This window comes from Andrographis paniculata, unplaced genomic scaffold (genome assembly GCF_009805555.1).
Source record: "Andrographis paniculata isolate CXL003 unplaced genomic scaffold, ASM980555v1 Contig54END, whole genome shotgun sequence".
NCBI classification, from domain to species: domain Eukaryota; kingdom Viridiplantae; phylum Streptophyta; class Magnoliopsida; order Lamiales; family Acanthaceae; genus Andrographis; species Andrographis paniculata.
The window spans coordinates 3,066,277-3,089,414 of NW_026137589.1; the positions used below are offsets into that span (position 1 = coordinate 3,066,277).

The 23,138-nt window shown below is 25.7% G+C and overlaps 1 protein-coding gene across 2 annotated transcripts; it reads right to left on the reverse strand.

Annotated features, from left to right (window-relative positions):
* Nucleotides 1-441: 441 nt before the first annotated feature.
* LOC127255421 (uncharacterized) lies at nucleotides 442-6,448 on the reverse strand. Of its 2 annotated transcripts, XM_051280932.1 has the most exons (8): nucleotides 6,354-6,448; nucleotides 5,806-6,258; nucleotides 5,058-5,630; nucleotides 3,495-4,739; nucleotides 3,341-3,411; nucleotides 2,160-2,565; nucleotides 822-1,201; nucleotides 442-724 (listed from the first exon to the last, which is right to left on the reverse strand). In XM_051280932.1, exons 2-6 carry the CDS (start codon nucleotides 5,950-5,952, stop codon nucleotides 2,238-2,240), a joined length of 2,364 nt encoding a protein of 787 aa, XP_051136889.1. In that variant the 5' UTR covers nucleotides 5,953-6,258; nucleotides 6,354-6,448; the 3' UTR covers nucleotides 442-724; nucleotides 822-1,201; nucleotides 2,160-2,237. The 2 variants fall into 2 exon arrangements, with proteins under 2 accessions (XP_051136889.1, XP_051136888.1); XM_051280931.1 differs by having other exon boundaries at nucleotides 5,806-6,436.
* Between the last annotated feature and the right edge of the window lie 16,690 nt (nucleotides 6,449-23,138).

The window sequence follows — 23,138 nt, forward strand, 5'->3', positions numbered from 1 at the left end:
TATATAATCGCGTCGTAAAGAAAAATTTAGGTAAATAAGCACCATGGCGTTTGTTTGGTTTGTCTACGACCTTTTTATTTGAATTTTACAATATTTTGATATTATATTTTATACAAAAATAATATATTTTTATTACTGTTCGAATAACAATTACAAATATAAAAATGAATAGTAAAATAAATTATTTAAAATTCAAACCAAACAAATCAATATGTAATATTGTAATGATATATGAAATTCAATTCAATTAAATTCTTACCTTCTTGCACGTAGTAATATAGATCTTCTCAAAAATTCATTTATTTCTAACTCTCTTTTCATTTAAGGTAAATACTCCCTCCGTCTCATATCTAGCTAGCCATTTGTTAGACAGATAATACGGACCAAACTAAAAAAAATAGATAAATTATTAAGGCACGGAGTAAACATTTTTTTGTCAACTTTATTGGTATCTCATTCTTCCCTTATAGATTGTTGAAGTTATAAAACAGTAGCTATACTAAACATAATCGGAAAGTACTTTTTCATATGCAACAAAAACCTTAAATAGAAAAACTAGGTGAAAGAGCTTTGTGTATATAAGAAAATTAAAACTCACAAACTTATTACATCTTGTTTTTCAGTTTTCACCGTCTGCATAAGCATTGCTGTAATATATCTTTATAGAGTTCAAAACTTCCCTAGACTGTGTTGTAGCTCCCATTTCCCTTGTCTCTGGGAACACCTAAAAATGTAGCAAGGATAACATGTGATGCATAAATATCTCTTGAAGAAATAGACAATAATACCGAAACAAATTTAAAATCCGGAACAGGGTATACAGTATTGTGTGTTGCTGAAACCCCCATGCTGCTGTGCCAAGGCATCACCCATGCTCTGGTGTATATCCATAAAAGGCAGAAACAATCCTGCTGTCAGCATCCACTTTTCGATTGTCCGTCAAACACAATGGATGAAGTTGGCAATTTAGAGCTGCTAAACCATAAGCATGTTGAGTAGCATTTGTTCTATCCAAGCAGCCAATGCAGTTGGTATGCAGAACTCCACTTTAAAACTGTGGTTTGGAGTTTTCGCTGGTGTCTTTCTTACTCTGGTGATTGCTTTCAGGTCCCTGGTCATGCTTGACCAAGGTATTAGTACCACCAGTAACTCTTCGAAAGCTCCACAGAATTTAGCTCTCAAATCCCTCAGAGAAGAATCCCTGTAGACAGCAGTGTTTGTTAATTTAAAAATGTCGGCACCCTCTTTCAGTTTTCCCCCTCTATTACTCCCTCGTGCTTGTGCACACATACTCATCACATAAACACAATGTTTAGTAAATCATAAGTAGATGCACCGGGAGATATTAATCATCTAGAAAATGAAATGAGAGGTGTTCAGGAAACATCAGCTTTGAAGTAGGTATATATATGCCTAGGTTTACATCAAGATTTTTGCTTTTCCTAAGAATTCAGCGCCGGCCTATGTTCTGGTTGGTTGCATTGGTTTCCACACTTTTATGTTCTGTGGAAGCACATTAATCTCACGGAGAACTCATCACAAGTTGCATAGACACACCCAAAAAGCATGTTAAATGGATCTAAAACATTAAAAATTTGAAATCAAAGCAACTTCAAATAATGTAATATTATAAGGATAATAACCTACTCCTAGCAAAGGTACAGTCAATGGTTCTGCTCAAGCCTAATAAGATCTGACTGCAATTTTCACTATAGACAAAAACCCCAAATACACAAGATTTTCTTCTGTATAATTTACCTATTCCTTTTACCTCCTTGTTTTTGGTACTAGCATTTCTTGTCATTGCCACTACTAATTTTACTGCTAACTACTACATTATCTAGACTTGGCAGGGATTTCAATGTGTTTTGGCAGTCTGCAGTCAGCCCTGAATTATAGATAGTTTTGAAATAGAAATTGACAGTTGTGAAGTAGAAGTAACATATCATTTAAATAAATATCAATAGCCAGTTTGCAAGCACCATACACAGATTATGACAGATAGACAAAGTAAACTAACATTAGAACTCCACCAAATGATATGTTCATGCTTTTGCCCTTTTGCCACAAAAATAGCAACAGAGATTATAGCAAGATGAAATACAGCAGAATCTACAAAATCAACAAATTTTGTACGCAACATGAAATTTTACGCTAACCTGAAAGGATCAACTTCCATCTGCAATGCAGATTGATTCCATGTGAATGCATTAAGGTTATCGATAAATGATGGCACATCAATCTCTATTTGCTTTTAAGATTTTCCATGTCTTTTTCTTCTTTTTCCACTTTAAAACAGCCATTTTCTCTGATTTCCACCTTCGGTATCTTTGTCGGTTCTTTAACCAAGCTGAATAATCTTTACCTTGTTTGCATTCAACAAAGCTAGCCAAATCATCAAAATCAGAGACACCATCTGTCTGTAACATGCACCTCAAGAATATCTCCCCATTGGTCGTCTCCTCGGTTTCTTCTTCCAAGCCTGCAACAGCCTCTGTGGATGTTGTGCTTGTGAAATTTTGTGAGCTAGGGCATTCCTTTTCATTACTATTGTTTTCCAATGAGCTGCAAAAACAGTTAAAACCATAAGCAAGGAAATTAGAGCCCAAGCAACTGCATCACTAATGAAACACACACACACACACAACAGATTATTATGGTCACAAACTTCTCAGAATGCTCCATATATGGAAACTGGATTCAACTGATAACCTAGGCAACATTCAACTGTTTTAGTTTATATTAATGAATAGGACTGTAAAAGACTAGAACAGGAATTGATTTTATTCATTGTTCAGCAATGAATAAATACCTATCACAAAAGGTGATGCTGCCTCAAACCCACAAAGAACTTGGTAACTTATCAACTTTAAAATATTGATCTCAACAGGGAAGTGTATAATAAATGGAAATATTAGGGGTCTGTCTTCTGGGCGATGAGTTATGAAGTATATTGAAGTTGTTAGAAATAGTGGTCAGAATGGGAGAATAGACTTTGTCCATATCCCACTTTGAGTTTTTCTGTAAAGCAATATACATATTTTTACTATAAAAACATATATAGGCGTATGTGTGATAAACCACCATGTTTATCCATCTTTGAGTTTTGCATAACCAAGGGCCTAATGGTCAACATTTCTTAATCTATATATGTTTATATACAGGATGGCTTTCAGCATTACACCCGCATAGATCTAGAATGAAATCAAAGAGACGTGGAAAGATTTGCCATAAGAGTCTAAAGAGCCACTAATACTTTTGTTAATTGGTAATTATACAAAGTAAGAAATGATACACAACACACAACAGGCTACATGGAATAAATAGTATCATCTTTTACCCTGAATATAGATTTCGTATCTTCTGAAACTTTGAAGCAACCACAAGGCTGACACTTTGGTCTGCTACTGTCTGCATCATTAGAAAAGTATATGAACACTCAAACCCAAAAAGATGCCATCTGTAAATGCCTACAGAAAGAAGAAAATATTTACCTCTTGGAGTCTTACACCTGATAATCTGGATGAAAAAGATTCTTTGTTGGAATCTACAAATGATTGTAGTACATCTACGTTGCCCTCCTCAAAAACAAATAAATTTAGTAGTGCAAGATTTGCCAACAAAGAGGCCTTCACTAGACAATCAAGACCACTTACAAAACTTATAAACATCAAGCCTGAAAAATGCAAAAACATCATTTTGGAATCCATATGTTGCCTTGAATGGTTTGACATTGCACTGAATAAATCCTTTTGCAATGGAAAACTGACGTCCAAATTTCTGAAACATGAGATTACACCCAAAAGGAAGTCATACTCCTTGCATGATGAAAAGTCTTTCAACGTTTTCATGCTGCCCGACTCATCTTTATGTCTAAAACACCAAATGGATTGTATTAGTGAGATGCTCATTAATCTCAATACAGAAGCAAGAAGATACAACTGCTGCAAACTTGTACCCTTGATCTGGTGTACTGCATTTTCATCAAAGCATTCAGAAGTTTTAAGAACCAGGCAACTTAAGATGATCAAAATCTCATCTTTGCATGGCATGGAATAATCATCTTGGAATTCCTTCACAAATCTCATGGATGAACTCACCAAATCAGATTTCATTCTGAAACAACAATCATTTATAGTCGTATCTGAATAGTTGTCTAAATTGGCGACTAGACTGTCAACTTTATGTTTTGTCTCTGGTAATATGTACGATTCAAATGGTAGATGAGCAATACCATGTGAAAAATTGGACGTGAGGTCCTTGAAAACAGTAGAAGAGACATCTGTTCGTAAGCAAGTCATATGCTTCATGTACATAGTGACAGACTTCTCAAATGCTGACAAGAAGTAGTTGATGTGTTTTCGATCGGGCTTCAAAATCTTGATATCAATAGCTTCAGAAACAAGCGAATACAAGTGAGCTTGCATGTATTTAGGGGCTGAATCCATTACAGGACTGAGGAATACTGATACAGCAGCAGCAACACCTAATGCCGGCTCTCTGGTTGGATATCTAAGTCTTTTGGAAGGTGCACAAAACAGTTGATTGAAAAAATCACCAAATACTTGCATATCTGACATTGATAGAATAAAATGGCTGCATATTGCTTCCATCACAATAGCTATATCTTCTTGATTAGAGCTAGGATTGAACAGAATTTTATCCCCAGAAGCAATAGAATTTAAAACCTTAAAGCACCCTCTTAATTTCCCATTCGATAGCAATTCATCCACAGATACCTGGAAAATACATTGGACTACTTGTAAAATAGCAGCAATCCATCAACGATTAACCAAAACCAGGTTTATCAACCATACGTCTCACCCAACTCAATTATAAAACATGTTACAACAGATAATATTTTCATTCCAAACTTCCAATTTACCCATTACATAATAGCACAATAGGTCAAGCGACACCATTGTGCAAAGAAATTTCTAATTTTATATCAAATGAAGTGTGTATATAAAATCTTAAAAATGGTGAAGACTTGAAATAAGAAACCAAAACTGAGGTATACAAGTATGGAATATGCATTTTGAAGGTTTCTAAATTACCTCGAGCATTGTGGTCAAGACAGAATGGAGAGGGTTGTGCGGCTCCAAAAACTGTAAAGAGGCTGTGAAATCCTCAGCACAGGATGTAGAGCAACCATTATTTCCAGGTGAACATTCACGAAAAACTGACTTCTCATAGGAGAATCTATGCTTCCCTGTGTTCTGAGGCACCTTTGGCATATTCAACTTTCGAAGAATCCTAAAGAGGATTTCCCCCTTTTCCAAGATGAGATTTTGTTGGGGTTCAAGCAAACTCAAGAGCAACATACAATTTCTGAATAACAAAACTGTTACTTCAAAAGAATCGAATATGCCCGAGTAAGAAGTCCTTTCCCAATCCTTGCTAACAGAAATGCTATAATATTTCAAGAATTGCTCAAACCTTTCATCCAGCTCTTTAAATAGTACATTTGAGAGTTCCAATATACTTTGAAAACTTGCTGTTATCCCACCATTACAAATGCTGAGTTCAAAATCATGTGACCCTGCAGCATTCTTGACAACCCACTGCGAATCATAAGATAAACGAAGGAGGAGTTCATACAAATCCTTCAATACCGGTGCTTTCATTCCCTGAAATATTGAAACATGTATCACATAACGAAATTCCAGATAGCAAATTTATTTGCCCTAACAATCAACCACACACACCCAACAGCCACGCAGAATCAAAATTCAGCAGTAAATGTATCATAAAAATAAGATTAGCAAATAAAAAGAATCCAAAGTCCAGAGTAGAAGCCCTAACCACAGGAGATAAAATCACGGATAAAAGGGCATTCAAGCAGCAGCCTGACTTGCCGGAAAAATCTTCATTCAAGCTTGTCGTCTGAGCGCCGTTTGTCTTCTTTTTTCGACCATAACGCCTACTGCCGGAGACATTCGAAGAAACCATAACGAAATTAGGGTTTGTCTGGTTCTGGTCTCGTTTTGGTGTTATGTAGCTATTGTGCTAAAAATTCATTCCCGCTCAACAACGAGACCGGCGGCGTCCGACAAGAGAAAAGGAATCTGAACAAAAATCACGCTATCCCTACTTTAGGCCACACTATCAACAGAAGTGCCCACATTATCCTTGAAGACCAGTACGTCGGCCGGCGCAAAAGCGCATCAAGCCTCTTCTCCCGCCTGTCAGCGAAGTGCAGTTCCTGAGTCGTCGGCGAGGCGTCGACGTTTCCGACCGAGGCGTCGTCGATCCTATCTGAGTAAGTGCCAAAGCAAATCCATTCAGCTTTCAGCAATAATTTGAAATTGATAACAACTAACAATTCGAAATTGAGGCAAATTTGAATTTACAAAGACCCGCGAAGCCGTAAAAGAAGGAGACGTCGAAAAAAGAGATACGAAGTGCGGAGAAGATGACGAGTCGATGGCCTGGGCCGAAGCTCTGGCGGAGAATGAATAAACAGAGAAGGAAAGACATGAGGTTGAAAACAGAATGAAAATGGATTTGGGCTATGCTAAAGTGGGCTGTAATTATAAAATATAAACCATTTTTATATCATTTTAAAATAATATAAATATTTAGTATCACAAAAAAACAAAAAATAAAAAATAAAACAGAAACTTTAAATGAAAAATTAAATTGATCAAATTGAATTATAAATATATACGTGTGTAGTTTTGAAAAAATATATTTTGGATTTGATACAAAAATAATATTTGATTGAATACTTTATAAAAAAAAATGTATTTATTTCGAAAATTGCAGAGTCCAAATAATAAAATCCTATAAACTTTGCTAAAGAAAACATACTCTTATAATTTATATTTGAAATTGGTTATTAATTTTAATTTTTGTTTAAATAGTATACTTATATAATATGTAAAATATATATATATATATTTTTTTTTGTCTCAACAAAAATTAAATTTTTATTATTTTTATCTGTTTTATTCAATATATATTACAAATATACCATTGCAATATGAATATATCTTTATAAAAAAATAAAATTTTATATAATATATAATTAGTATAAACTATAACATATGAACTAACAACGTGTTATAGTCTTATAGAGCATACGCAAAACTAGAAAAAATCTAAAAATATCAAAAGTTTAAATTCATTGCATCCACACTATTAATTTTCAATTGTAATTCTCAATATATAATACTAAAAAATACAAAATATTTTATACAAAAATTAAAAAAAAAATAAATCAAATATTCATTATAAAAAAAAGTAAAAAAAAAATCAAATATTCACTTAAAATTATATATATTATATAAGTTTGACATAATTTTTAATATCACACACTGAACATTATTTTATCCAAAAACACTAGAAGGGAGCCATTATTCACAAAGTTTATTATTTGGAAATTGTTTTTTTTTTAAAATATATCATCAAACGAATATAAAATTTAAATAAAATCTTTTTAAACTAAACTCAAAGAAATATTTTGGAATTTTAAAATATTTTTAAAATAAAACATATATATTTGATATGATATTTAAAAAAAATAGATATATATTTAATACTCCCTCCGTCCCGGTGCAAGATTGCCGTTTACTTTTTGTACATAGATTTTTGAATATTAATATTATAATGGATCGTATTGGAAAAAAACGAAAATACCCCTATTAGTATTGTGTAATATAAAAGTAATAATATTTGTGTAATATAGTGTAAATTTGAAGGGTATTTATTACGTTAGATAGGTAGTACAATTACTAAATTAGAAAATACTAACCTTGTTTTTGAACGAACGAAAATGGAAAATGGTAACCTTTCAATGGGACGGAGGAAGTATAATATTTTTAAAATTTATTATTAATAAATCATGAATAATCTTTTCTAAAATTATTATTAGTAATCTTTTATAAATTTATTTTTATTTATTTATTAGTATTATATAAATGTTATCATTTTTTACAATTGAATTAAATTACACTTTTACATAGACAAAATAAATTTTTGATCAATGAGTTTGTTTGCCCAAAAGTTTTTTTACACAATTTTTAATATATATATTTTATTCTATTACAAAAATTAATATTCAATATAAACTACTCCTTCGGTCCTAGACTATAGTCTGGGTTGTGTTTGACCCGAAATTTAATGGATATTGTATATTGGCAGTGGGTTAAAAGTATGGGTAAAAGATTTTTTTATCCTTGTGAGTGTATTAGTGTAAAAAGTAGTGGCAATTGTGTAATAATAATGAAAAAATAAGGGTAGTTTTATAGTAATATAGTTATTTATGGAAATGAAACGGTTGTTTTGGAATGGACAAAAATGGTAAACAAGACTATTGTATTAAGACGGATTGAGTATTATTTTTCAAAAATATTATTCATACAATTTTTGTATCTCACATTTAAAAAAAAAAAAAAAAAAACCCTCAAATCAAAACTTTTGGACAAACAAAACCAATATTTTGTACCAATTAATAATAATATATTAATATTTCGAAAATTTTGTTTTATAAAACTATGTCTCAATAAATTAATGTGGACGGAAAGAAATACTAATTTAATAGTAATTGTACTATCTACCTAATATAATAAATACTTTTCAAATTTACATTATATTACACAAATGTCATTACTTTTATATTACACAATACTAATAGGGATATTTTCGTCTTTTTACTACAACTTATTATTATACTAATATTCAAAAATCTACGTGCAAAAAGTAAACGACAACCTTGCACCGAAACAAAGGGAGTATAATAATTATTTTTTACTAATAATATTATTTTTAAATTTTTACGTCTACAATAATATAGACATTTTATTTGGGAAAGAGGAAGTATATACAAAGTTCACATGTATAATTTTTTTTTCAAATGTCTATAACATAATAATAAAAGTAATTTTATGATTTTTCTTTTTATTTGTACTATATTTTTTATAATAATTATTATTTACGTAAAAAAAATAAATGATATTTTAAAATGGAACGAAAATAATATTTAGTTTTATATATTTAAAATCAAAATTATAAAATAAAAATAAAATCACACCACAAAACCACGTCAAATCAAATCTATGACCCAATTGTGATCTGTGAACAAGCCCGGCACGGAAAGGAATAAATGACAGGCCAGGGCAGTCTCTCTTGCGATGAAAACTTAGATAGGCTTAGACAGAAGTTTTTGAAAATTTGAAAAAAAAAATTAAAATATTAGAATCTGATTTGTTTTTTATAATTTGATATACTCCCTCCGTCCCATAATAAAGTATCTATTTTTTTATTTTAGTCCGTCTTATAATAAAATATCAATTTTTTTTAATAATTATATTATCTACCTAACATTACAGATACCCTTACAATTTACAATATACTCCCTCCATCCCCAATCTATCTATCTCTTTGTTTTTTGCACTGAGTTTTAAAAATATTAGTATTATATTGAGATAAATTATAAATAAAGGTAAAAAGACTAAATTAACCATATAGTATTGTATGATATAAAGGTAACGACATTTGTGTAATATATTGTAAATTAGAAGGGTACTTGTAATGTTGCGTAGATAGTACAATTACTTTGTTATGGGATGGACCAAAATGAAAAAATAGATAGATTGTTAAGGGACGGAAGGAGTATTACACAAATGTCATTACTTTTATATCACACGTACTAATAAAGTTATTTCAGTCATTTTTATTTTATTCATACTATATTTCAATATAATACTAATATTTTTAAAACTACGTGCAAAAAACAAATAAATATTTACTTATGGAACGAAAGGAGTAATATTTTTTAAAAATTAAATAGTATCAAACGAATAAAAAATAATTATGTAAATAAAGCCTAAGTTTGAATATAACTTTTATTTTAAAAAATTATAAATTGATAAATAATAGAAATATATTTTAAAAAATAAAAAGGTAGTGTTTCTTGTCTCTAATTTTTCTATTTGAATTTTGTAATTTTTTTTAAATAAAAAAAATTATTATCATAAAATATTCTATTAAATATTATTTTTATATCAAAATTTAAACCAAAATTTTTCAAATCAATTTTTTTTTATTATTAAAAAAAACAAATACACACACCCAGTTCGTGTGTATTCTTTATTCCTCGTTATTATTTAATTAGTGGGAATAAGAAATAAGAGTAAATTAGAAACAAGTGCGTTTGTTTTGTGATTTAATTTGAAAAACAAAAAATAATGCAAGGTATAAGAATTAAATAGATAATATAAAAATAATAATTGCGTGTAATTTATTAATATTTTTGAAAAAATATATATTTTTTTAAAAAATAATAAAATCAGTGAATAAATTTTTAAATAATACAAATATATATTTATAATTAAGATAGATTAATTTTATAAGAAATGTGAAGTTTTAAATATGAAGAAATAGTTTTAAGTGTGTCGGAGGTGATGTGATATTATATAATATAAAATTAATTAAATTGATTTATATTTGTAAAATATATTTAAATTTAATAAATTTTATAAAAATAAAAATATATTAATTAAAATAATACAAAAATAAAATAAAATAAAATAATTAAAATGGGACAAAAGAATTACAAATGTTTTAATATAAAAAAACTACATTTAAATATTATTTAAATTCAAATTTATATAAAAATACTCAAACAAAAAGCATATTCAGCCATAGCACAGCCAGCGCTTTATTGTCCGGTGGTTCATTAAAGATAATAAAGATTCCATATTTATAATTATATATATTTCGTGGTAAATAAAGATTCTTAGTATTATCTTGTAGTATGTGAGTGTGAACGGAATCCCAAGCTGTCGTCTAAATGAGACAGAAAACGACAGCGATTTTCAAGTTGCGTGTAGGAACACCCATGTGGCCTGTCATTATTGATCCACTTTAATACTCCTCTTGGTTTTAATTTCTTTTATTTCAAAATTAAAATTAATTATACCGATGAAATATTTTAGATATTCGATTTTAAATTTGATTTTATTTATATATTAGATTATTTAAATTTGAATATATCGAATCAATTTTGTATTATATATATATATTATTTATTTTGATAATTAATAATACAATTTTATTATTTTTCTCTAAAATTTCTAGCAAGTATAAATATTCTCCTCCATTCCCTTGTAAGGAGGTCATTATTTCACACTATATTAAAAAGTAATACTATTTTCGTCCCAAAAGTATAGTCTTATTGCGTTGGGCACAATATTTAAGGAATATTGATATTATATGGATAGTTGGTAAAAAGTAAAGATAAATGACTTTTTTGCCCCTGTGAGTATATTAGTGTAAAAAAATAGTGAGAATTGTGTAATAATAATAAAAAAGTGAGATAGTTTTATGGTGATATGATTATTTATGAAAATGAAACTATTGTTTTGGACGAACAAAAATGGTAAACAAGACTATTGTATTGAGACGGAGGTACTGAAAAAAGAGTAATATTTGCTTTTTGTAAGTAGATTTTTTAATATTAGTACTTATATTAGTTTAAAGTAGAAAAGACAAAAATGCCCCTATTAGATTGTGTGATAAAAAAAAATGTCATTTATGTAATTTATTGGAAGTCGTAAGGGCATTAATTATGTTAGGTATGTAGTACATTTACTAAATTAAAAAATGATATCCTTCTTTTGGGACGGACAAAATTAGAAAATGGTATCCTTCTTATGAGGCGAATTGAGTAATATTTTATTTTCTCCGTTTAATTTATCATGTCAATCTTTTTATTTTCATTTATCTCATTTATTCTGTCATTTTTTTTAAATAAAAATAATTATATACTTTAATCTCATTTTAAAATTTTAAATTTATAATTTTTTTACTTTTAATTAGACTAATTAGTTATTTTAATCTTAATTTAAAATTATTTTTATTATACGATAATTATTTTCACTAATATATTTTTAAATATTTACTAATTATATTTCTGATAAATTCTTGTGTCTACAGTATAGAGGACACGATGGTTGAAACAGATGGAGTATTAAATAGTAAAAGTGTATAAGAAATTGACATTTTTGCTATTTAATTTTTGCATAAAGTAATTGTATTTTTGTAATTTAGATAAAAAGTTAAAGAGTATTTTATATTATTTTATGATAATTTTTTTTTTAAAAAAAAATGATACTCCGAAATGAGACATACGATAAAAAAAAATACTTTGAATTAGAACTGGGAGATTATAAAATATTTTGTATTTATTTATTATGTGAATTTTTATGTTAAATTAAATTTTGCATAAAATATTTTCTTAGTTTAAAGATGATATTTAATTGTAATTACACATCTAATAATACAAATTTTATATTCCCTACGTCCTATATATTTTGAGCCTATTACTGTAAATACGAGAATTTAGATAAATATAATTAGTAAGTAATTAAGAAGGATATTAATAAAAATAATTATATATTAAGATTAAAATAACTAAATAGTTTAATTAAGATTAAGAAAATTATAAAATTTAAAATGCGATTAAAATATATAATCATATTTCTAAAAAAATAATAGGACAAATTATGTGAGACAAACAAAAATATAAAATAGGAACAAATTACATGAGACAGTCAAAAATATAAAATATGGTCAAATTATGTGAGACGGGTAAATATAAATTAATAAAAAAAATTAAAATTCTTAAATAATTTTATTTGAATAAAATAAATAATTGTCCATTCATTCATTTATAATTTTCTGTAAAAAATAATTCTACGAAAAATTAGTAAATGAATGAATGATAAAAAAAATTTATTTATTTATTTTATTCAAAAAATATTATTTAACAATTTTTAGTATTTTTTTATTTGTACAAAATTTGTATAATTCAATATGTGTTTACAATAAAATATCAGTTTGGAATGAATAAAATATTACTTTAATTTAACACAATAGAATTTTCTATAATAAATAAAATACCAATTATTGTGTATTATTTTTATTAAAATAGAATAGGATTCTATATAGGGTGTGTTTGTTTGGGGGATTGGATTGGATTTACACTATTCATCTCATTTTTAAAAAAAAAAAATCAAAGCAAACAACTATTTTTTATTTTTTATATTATACTAAAAATTAATTTTACATTCAAAATATCACATCAACACTTGTTTATATCACATCATACAACTATTCAAATTCAAAATTTTTACTAGTTTGTTTGGGGATTTGGATTTTGAGTTGGAATTTGAATAGTAAAAATTTTGAATTTGAATAGTTGTATGATCTGATATAAACAAGTGTTAATGTGATGTTTTGAATGTAAAATTGATTTTTAGTATAATATAAAAAATAAAAAATAGGTGTTTGCTTTGATTTTTTTGAGAAAAAAATTGGATGAATAGTGTATTTAAAATCCAATTTCCAAACAAACACACCCTTAGAAAAAAAAAATTGCTCCTTCAATCATATCAATTTAATATATTTTAATATTAAAAAAAATAGTAATTAAAAGGTATAATGAGATGAACGAAAGTAGAAATATAGGACAAATTAAGTAGGATGAATGAAGTATGTGTTATTTTTTCATAAATATTACACTTTAATCATATTTTAAAATTTATCATTTTTATATTTTTTTATATTTTAATTAAACTATTTACTTATTTTAATTTTAATTTATAATTATTTTTAGTAACACGTTTTTTTTTAAGACTCCGCGCATAATCTAAAATAGATAAATTAAGTGCGACAAAATGAGTATATCTAATAACACATCTTAAAATATAATATATAGTAAGATATTTGACAATATAATATATAATTACATGTAGTATAATATATTATAATTTCAACATAATAAACATACTCCCTCCAGAATTATAGTCTGTGTTTGACAAGAGATTTAAGGAATATTGATATTATATTGGTAGTGAGTAAAAAGTACGGATAAAAGATTTTTCTGTCCCTGTGAGTGTATCAGTGTAAAAAGTAGTGGCAATTGCGTAATAATAATAATGAAAAAGTAAAGGTAATTTTATAGTGATATGATTATTTATGAAAATGAGACTATTGTTTTGAAGCGGACAAAAATGATAAATAAGACTATTGTATTGAGACAAATAGAGTATTATAATACAACAAAACACAATATATAACTCACAATAAATGTTAATCAATATAACATAGTACATTGTAGAATATACTTTAATTTATTCAAAAAAAATAAAAAAAATAAAAAATTACCATAATGATAGTCATATTTAGATAAAATTTGGAATTATTAATATTTTTTTTTTTTAATTATAATAAATATTATAGTCATGGTAGAATTATTGCGTGTCTTATTAATTCAGCCAAGTAGTGCACGGAACTGAATTGCAAGTTGCCATTTCTACATCATCTCTCAATTTCATTACAAAATATCTTACAAATTAATAGTACTCCTACTCCATCATTTATTTTGACGTAGGACATTATAATCCTTAAAACTATTTTAATCTATTAAATAGTACTACTTCCATTCCATCTATCGTGTCTATAAACACGGTATTTAGGAGGGGTGTAATTAATAGATAATTAAGAATGTATCACTGAAAATAATTATTCTATAATATAAATAATTATAAATTAAGATAATTAATTAGTTTAATTAAAATTTGAAAAAATAAAAATAAAAACTTTAAAATGAGATTAAAGTGTATAATCGTATTTAAAAAAAGAAAATGACATGGTACGTGGGACGGACAAAAAGGGCAACATGGACATGGTATCCGGAACAGAAGGAGTAATAAATATAGTAATTAAAATAGATTTTAATTTATTTTATTAAATGCTGAATAAAATTATATTATATTTACTTTTTAATTGTATAGTATGATGATTATTATTTTTAATACCTTTCATAATCTTATCTTTTATATTTATATTGGAGTATAGTTTATTTTTAATATGTTTGTTTTTTTACGTAGATTTTTTAATATTATTATTATATTATATTATAGTAAAAAAGACAAAAATATCCTTATTAGTATGGTGTAATATAAAAGTAATGACATTTGTGTAATATATTATAAGTTGAAAGGGTATTTATTATGTTAAATAGACAGTACAATTACTAAATTAGAAAATGATAATCTTGTTTTAGGACGGATAAAAATGAAAAATGGTAATCTTTCAATAGGACGGACAAAAATGAAAAATAATAATCTTTCAATGGAACGGGGAGAGTATTTTTATTTCTATTTAAAGTAACTTAATATATAACTATACATTAATATTTAATTATGAAATTATCATGACATATAATATTATTGATTAAAAAATATTAAAAGAAATGAAGATAAATTTAAAGTAAAAATTACTTATTATATTTAAACTATAGGTCAATAAAACTATTGTGCAATTCAACAAAATTATGAATATGTTTATATATATTTGAAATTTTTAATTATGCTATTCAATAACTTTTCTTTTAAAAAAAATAAAAAATAAAAAATATCATATTAAATATTAATTTTATTGTATCAGCCACGTTAGCGCTAAATAGCACCGACTAGCCAACAAAACAGCAACATGGCTATTCTGGTGACGAATAATCATTTTTGTCAACTTTTTGCAGTTGGGGATCAAATGTATATAAATTTCAGGTAAACAATAAGGTTAAATACATGACATTTAAAACAGTTTATCTTAAAATCAATTAAGGGTGTGTTTGTTTGTGGGGTTTGGGTTAATTTTTTAATAGTAAAAAGTTGAATTTGAATAACTGTTTGACATGATATAAATAGATATTGATGTGATATTTTGAATATAAAATAATTTTTTAGTATAATATAAAAAAAATAATTGTTTGCTTTGATATTTTTTAAGAGAAAAAAGAATACGAATAATAAAAATGTGGGTTAAAACTCACAAAAGAACACAACATTAATGTTATTTTTAATCCGCATCAATTTGGTTTTGTATAATTAAACATACAATAACATAATTTTGCAACCTTATAGAATTTACATGTACTCCTATATTATACTACCAACACTTTTGCTTCACTAGAATATACAAATTTATTATCATTTTTCTTTTTAATTCGTCCACTAAATTTATCTCATTACTAATTTTGGCAAAGTCAACAAATTAATATTTAATTATTACCATCAATTCAACACTTATTTACAACAAATATCACTAACTTTATTACATTATCTCTCTTTCATTTACTTTACTTTTTAACTAAATTTCTAAACATACCCCAACTACTTATCACTTTTTCAATAAAAATATTAATTTTTTTTAATTCACGTGCCGAGCCCAAATAGAATAATTTTAGTAGACGGACGGACGGAGTATATATTAACTATGATATATACTATAAATTTTAGAAATAATGTATATAAAAGACATGTATATAAGTGTATGTTGGGTAGTATCCACAAAATATGAACTTGTACATAGGCACAACAACTCATTTGATCCTTTTTAAATGAAAATATAAAGAGCATATGATATTGCTATAATATTATAGAAGATGTATAATTGAATAAATGAACGAAATAGTAATTAAAAGGTAGAGTGTGACGAAAATGGAAAGCTTGGCAAATTAAGTAGAATAAAGGAAGTATATGTTATTTTTGTATAAATATGTGCACAGTAACTAAAAGCAATATTATTTTAAATTTTACATCTAAAATATGATTAAAGTGTATAATTATATTTCGAAAAAAATGACAAATTATGTGAGACGAACAAAAATAGAAAAAGTGAAATACCTGAAGCGTCGGGGGTTTGAACTCATGACCTCACGGTCACAAGTCCAACCCCTACACCACCAAGTCATCCCTTACAGTAGTGTCACTTTGACACAATCATATGTGTACTGATTGTGTCACTTTGACACAATCAACAACACACCAACTCTTGATATATATAGCGGCGATTATGGAGCACTGTATTTACAACATAATAATATATACATATAAATTTACAGTACATATATAAAATAAAATTGATAGCACATACTAATATTTTATGTAGCATATAGTGTCACTTAAATTTTTATTTACTACCTATAGTAATCAGCATAATATTTATAAATTTTCAAGAAGTACTATAACCGAAGCTATATACTCCATCCGTCTCATGAATATAGTTTTAATTGGGTTGGACACGAGATTTAATAAATATTTATATTATATTGGTAGTGGGTAAAAAGTATGGATAAAAGACTTTTTTGCCATTTTGAGTGTATTAGTGTAAAAAGTAGTGGCAATTGTGTAATAAAAATGAAAAAGTAGAGGTAGTTTTATGGTGATATGGTTATTTATGAAAATAAAACTATTATTTTAGAATTGACAAAAATGATAAACAAGACTATTGTATTGGGACAGAGGAAGCATATACATATCAAGGAAACAAATTATGGTGATTTTTGTTTAATTGATGTTTGGCTTTGTGTTTTATTTTGAATTTAGGTTTGACTAATACTACTTTCTTCCTTAAGATATATATTTATTTTTCGATGAAAATGTTAAAATAGTAATATTTAAATATTAATTGATAGTAGTATTTTTATGTATGTAAAGTTTTTTGTTTTTTGTGTTTACTTTTTTTTAATTTAATATAATTATATTGATAAAAGAAAATTGTAAATTTAAATATTTTAAATACTAAACAAAATAAAATATATAGCTTTAGATTGAACAGATAAAAATAAATATTTACCCTACAAACGAAATAACAAATAGTTTTTATATAGTATTTTATCAGATAAAATAATATATTTACACCGAAAATTATAAAAATTACACATCAAATAAACTCAAATCAATATTCTAAGTAAATAAAACCTTATATATGTGTTTAAAATTTTAATTTTGTATCAATGTTTTATATATTAGTATTGTGTAATATAAAATAATGATATTTGTGTAATATTTATTATGTTAGGTATGTAATACAATTATTAAATTAGAATATAGTAATCTTATTTTGAAACGGACAAAAATGAAAAATGACAACCTTTCAATGCGACGAATGGAGTATATAATACTAGTAAAAAGATACATTATGTTGGAATCGATAGAGTAATAATATTTACAATTAATTTATAAAATCATAATAATTTATTTTTATTAAATTAAAAATAATAAATTAATAACTAAACTTATACCTGGTTTTATCGGTATGTTTGCTTACTATTTTTCAATATTAGTATTTTTTCCATAAAATAATTAAAAAATAACAAAAATAAATATTGTTATAGTTTTTATAACTAATAATAAAATTATTTAAATAAAAAATCCAGAAGTATTATTTTTTCAACATAAATATATATATTTATTTATTTAAATATAATTAATTAATGATAATAAAAGTCAATGACGTTGAGTTCGACATACTATTATTATGAGTTGGCACTATCTTGTATAAAATATCCCAAAGAGATATGTTTGATTCCAGAATCTCTGGTCGTGTTTGCTTGAGCTCGCTACGCTCCGTTTTTTTAATTTTGGAAAATTTTTATAATAAAACAGTATTTCCTTCGTTCATAAAATTTATGATTATTTGAATATATTATATTAGTTAATTATAATATAAAATAAGAAATATATATAAGCTAATATATTTTATTTTTGCAATAGCTACAGTAAAAGTACAATACAATTTTTTTATACAGTAATTTTATTTTGTCATAAACTTCAATTGTTATCTTAAGAATATATTTCTTATATATTCCTCTTTTATTATTTTATATAATTTTTTATTTTTGTAAATTACACAATAATTTTAGTTTTTTTTTTATATTATTGCTAAAAAATATATTCCCTCCGTCCAAAAAGTACAATTTGGGTTGTGTTCAACACGAGATTTAAGAAATATTGATATTATATTGGTAGTAGGTAAAAAATATAGGTAAAATTTTTTTTTACCCTTGTGAGTGTATTAGTGTAAAAAATAGTGGCAATTATGTAAGAATAATGAAAAGGTAAGAGTAGTTTTATAGTGATATGATTATTTATGGAAATAAAAATATTGTTTTGAGATAGACAAAAATGATAAACAAGACTATTGTATTGGAACAAAGATAATATAATTTATATTTTATTTATAAAATTATATATAATTTTTTTTCAAAAAGAAATTATATATATATTTTTTTAAAAAATAATATATTACTTTTCAAAAATAAAATTATACAATATACCCTAAAAATACACAAGATAATATACTCTATAGTACTCTTCTTATGGGACGAAGATAGTACATATATTTAATCGATGAATAAAGTAAATAGTTAAGAATATGATATGATATTATATATATATGATATAATATTTTTTAAAAAAGTATTTTATTAATGAACAGTGTCAAAATTTAAAAAATAATTTTAAATTTATAACTGTGGACAAAAAATTGTGTTATTTTTAATAAATACAAAATTTGTACAAATTATATTTGATTTGAATTTAAAGCGGGTCATATTCTCTAAATGGATCCTTTAATTCTCTTTCCGGGTCTATTTATTTTCCAACTTGATTTTCTATGGCTTATTTGATCTGAAGAGATTTGATTTTCGGTTTGAGTTTTTCGAACTTTGGAGAGCTTTGGTCTCCGTGCGGGCGATTCGATCGTCGGCTTTGATTTGATGTCATCTTTGGACGATCCGTGGCTTTGATATTTGATTTGGCTTTGCCGCCTTTTGGAGGGCTTTGGTCTCCGTGTAGGCGATTTGATCATTAGCTTTGGATTTGATGTCTTAGTTGAACGATCTGCGGCTTTGATCTTTGGTTTGCTTTTGCCGTCTTTTGAAGAAATTTGGTCTCTGTGTGGGCGATCATCTGCTTTGGATTTGGTGTTTTCTTTTGACGATCCACGGCTTTGATCTTTAATTTACCTTTGCCGCATTTTGGAGAGTTTTGGTCTTCTAGGCGGTTTGATCATCGGCTTTGGATTTGATGTCTTCTCTAGACAATCCATGGCTTTGATCTTTGCTTTGGCTTTGCCGTATTTTGGAAAGTTTCGGTCTCCATGTGAGCGATTTGATCATCAACTTTGGATTTATTATCTTCTTTATACGATCCGAGACTTTGATCTTTGCTTTGTCTTTGCCGCTTTTGGAGGGCTTTGGCTTCCGTGCGGGCGATTTGATCGTAAGCTTTTAATTTGATTTTTAATTTTTATTATGTAATTATTGCTATTTAATATTTTATTCATCCCAATTCAAAATACTATTTTTACAATTTTCGTTTGTTCAACTTCAAATTATTATTTTTTTTAAAAAAAAATAAGCATACACTAATACCAAAATACTTTTAACATTTAGTTAAATTACAAACATATCATTACACATATAAGTATTTTATAGATAAAGTCAAAAGGTAAAAATTTTTAAAACTCTTGCACATTTCCATTTACTTATAAAATGCTAATGATTCAGTATTAATCTATTACAAAATCTCAAATGACTCATTTGATTAAAGACAAAGAAAGTACACAAAAAAAAAAAATAAAAAAATGATATTTCATTTAACACAAAAATAGAATCATATATTATAATAACATATATTCCTTCCGTCCCAATACAATAGTCTTGTTTACTATTTTTGTTCGTCCCAAAACAATAGTTTTATTTTCATAAATAACCATATCACCATAAAACAATCCTTACTTTTTCATTCTTATTATACAATTGTCACTACTTTTTACACTAATATATTCACAAAGACAAAAAAATCTTTTATCTATATTTTTTACCAATTACCAATATAATATTAATATTCTTTAAATCTCGTGCCCAATCCAATTAATACTACAGTTTCGAGACGGAGAGAGTATATATTGATTAGTGTTATTAAACGAATTAGATAACTCAAGAATCAAGCTTAAGTTGGCCGGTTAGTGTTCAATACAAGTTATTTATAAGTATAAACAAGTCGAGCTCAAATTCAAAATTATTGTTTCCGTAAATAATCAAAGCTTAAGCTATATTCGCAGACAGTTTAATTCAGATTGTTAGTGACGATGTATTTATATTATTTTATATATTAATATAATATATGTAATTTTCTTTATAAATAGGCTTGAATTTATTAATTAAAATTGAATATTTTATTATAAGAATTTATAAATAAAATTAGATATATTTGTTTATGTATACTAAAATCTAATTAGTCAAATTTATCTTTTTTTTTTTTGCCTATTAAATTTATTAAATTATTAATGTTCACAAAGTTATTTTATTATTATTCTCAATAAATATCATTATCTTTATTATATTTTTTTATTTTTTAAAATTTATAACTAAATTTTATTTTTAATAAAATATATATTTATTTCAATCTCTGTATGGAACCAAATTCGAGCTCAAATTTGAATCTTGAGAACCAATCTCAAATTTAAAATTGAGACTAATAAGTTAAGTGTGTTTTAATTTGAATTCAAAATAAATTGAGTTGAGTCTCTGACGATAATATATTTGAGTCGAACTCGAACAAAATATATTGAAAATCGCTCGATCCGTGTAATAACTCTACTAAATATAAGCTCAATTTTCAATTTGCCACCCTCACCCTACACTAACGTGGCTCATGTTCCCGTCCAAATTCATCATTATTATACGTCCAAATTCATTTGTGATTTTCGGACCAATTTCATGATATATATATACTATAAAATTGTTATGCTTGCACTATATATGCTCAGTAACTCTCTATTTATCTATTTATATATACATTGCATGTTTGTAAATATTATTAAAAATTATCTTATATAAGTAATTTATTATAAATATATTAAAAAAAGTAAATATTTTTAGATCAATAAATTATTAATACAAAATTAAAAAATGATGATTTTTTGGTCTATGTGCATGATATTTTAAAAAATGCAAAAATATAAAAAAAAAATTGAAATCACGGGATTTACAGACATCTTTATATATAGATAGATAAAAACATCCGTTCATTCAATACATTTTAAATGAATTGATTTTTTGTGTGCGTTATGATAAATTGTATTAAAAATATAAAAAATAGTATTATTCTAAATTTAATATTTTGATTTTTTAACTTTTTGTAACGAATATTTGATTTTTTTTTCTTTTTTACTTTAATAAAGGTATTTTGTATTTATTATTTTATTTTTTGAAGAATCTGTATTGAAAATTAATATCCGGGGAACAAGCCTATAGTTTATAGTTTTTCAATTAAAATTCATTTATATTTTAAATAAAATTTGTTATTCCCTCCGTTCCCACATAATTTATCTCTATTTTTTATTTTCGTCTGTCCCACATAATTTGTCCTTTCATTTTCTGAAAAAATATTTATACACTTTAATTACATTTTAAACTTTATATTTTATAGTTTTATTTTTTTAATCTAAATTAAAGTATTTAGTTATCTTAATCTTAATGTATAATTATTTTTATTATGCAATAATTTTATTTATTAATACATTTCTTAATTACTTATTAATCATACTTTACCTAAATTTTCGTGTCTACAGTAACACGCCCAAATTACCTAGGACGGAGGGAGTATTAAATTGTATATTTTAGAAAACTCATTCTTAGTTTATATATAAAATATTTAATGGAACAATTATTTTCATCTAAAAAGATCTAAATAAAATTATAAAATAAAATATCTATTCAAAAAGAGACATAATTTTATCTTAAAAGTAAAAATTAAAACTTATGTAATCAATAGTCATGCAATTAATATATATGTATAATAGAGTATTTGTTTTTCTAATATAAAATAAAATTAATTATTCTTTCTGTCCCACTAAAAGGATATCAATTTTTTATTTTTGTCCGTCCAAAAAAAAATATATCGATTACTAATTTAGAAATTGTACTATCTATTTAATATAATTAATCAATATATTACACAAATGATATTACTTTATCACACAATCTAATATGGGCAATTTTGTATTTTCCATTATAAACTAATATAATACTAATATTAAAAAATCTAAGTGCAAAAAACAAATGTTACTTATTTTGCGGGACAGAAGTAATATTTAATTTTAAAATAAATTAATAAGTATTCTATACATACATTATAATACCATATTCTTAATAATTTTATCAAATTTTATATATTTATAATATTATTGATTGTGACGTTAAGTATGTTAATAATGATATATTGATTATGAATATTTAATATAAATTTATTTTTATTAAAAATATAAAAAATAAAGAA

Bases quoted from the DNA above. Each gene is read 5' to 3' on its own strand.
- LOC127255421 (XM_051280932.1), bottom strand. From the start codon at position 5,952: ATGGTTTCTTCGAATGTCTCCGGCAGTAGGCGTTATGGTCGAAAAAAG. The intron at 4,740-5,057 runs GTAATTTAGAAA...TGTATTTTCCAG, and splicing joins TCTTGACCACAATGCTCGAG to GTATCTGTGGATGAATTGCT. The intron at 3,412-3,494 runs GTAAATATTTTC...CTAATGATGCAG, and splicing joins CAGGTGTAAGACTCCAAGAG to ACAGTAGCAGACCAAAGTGT.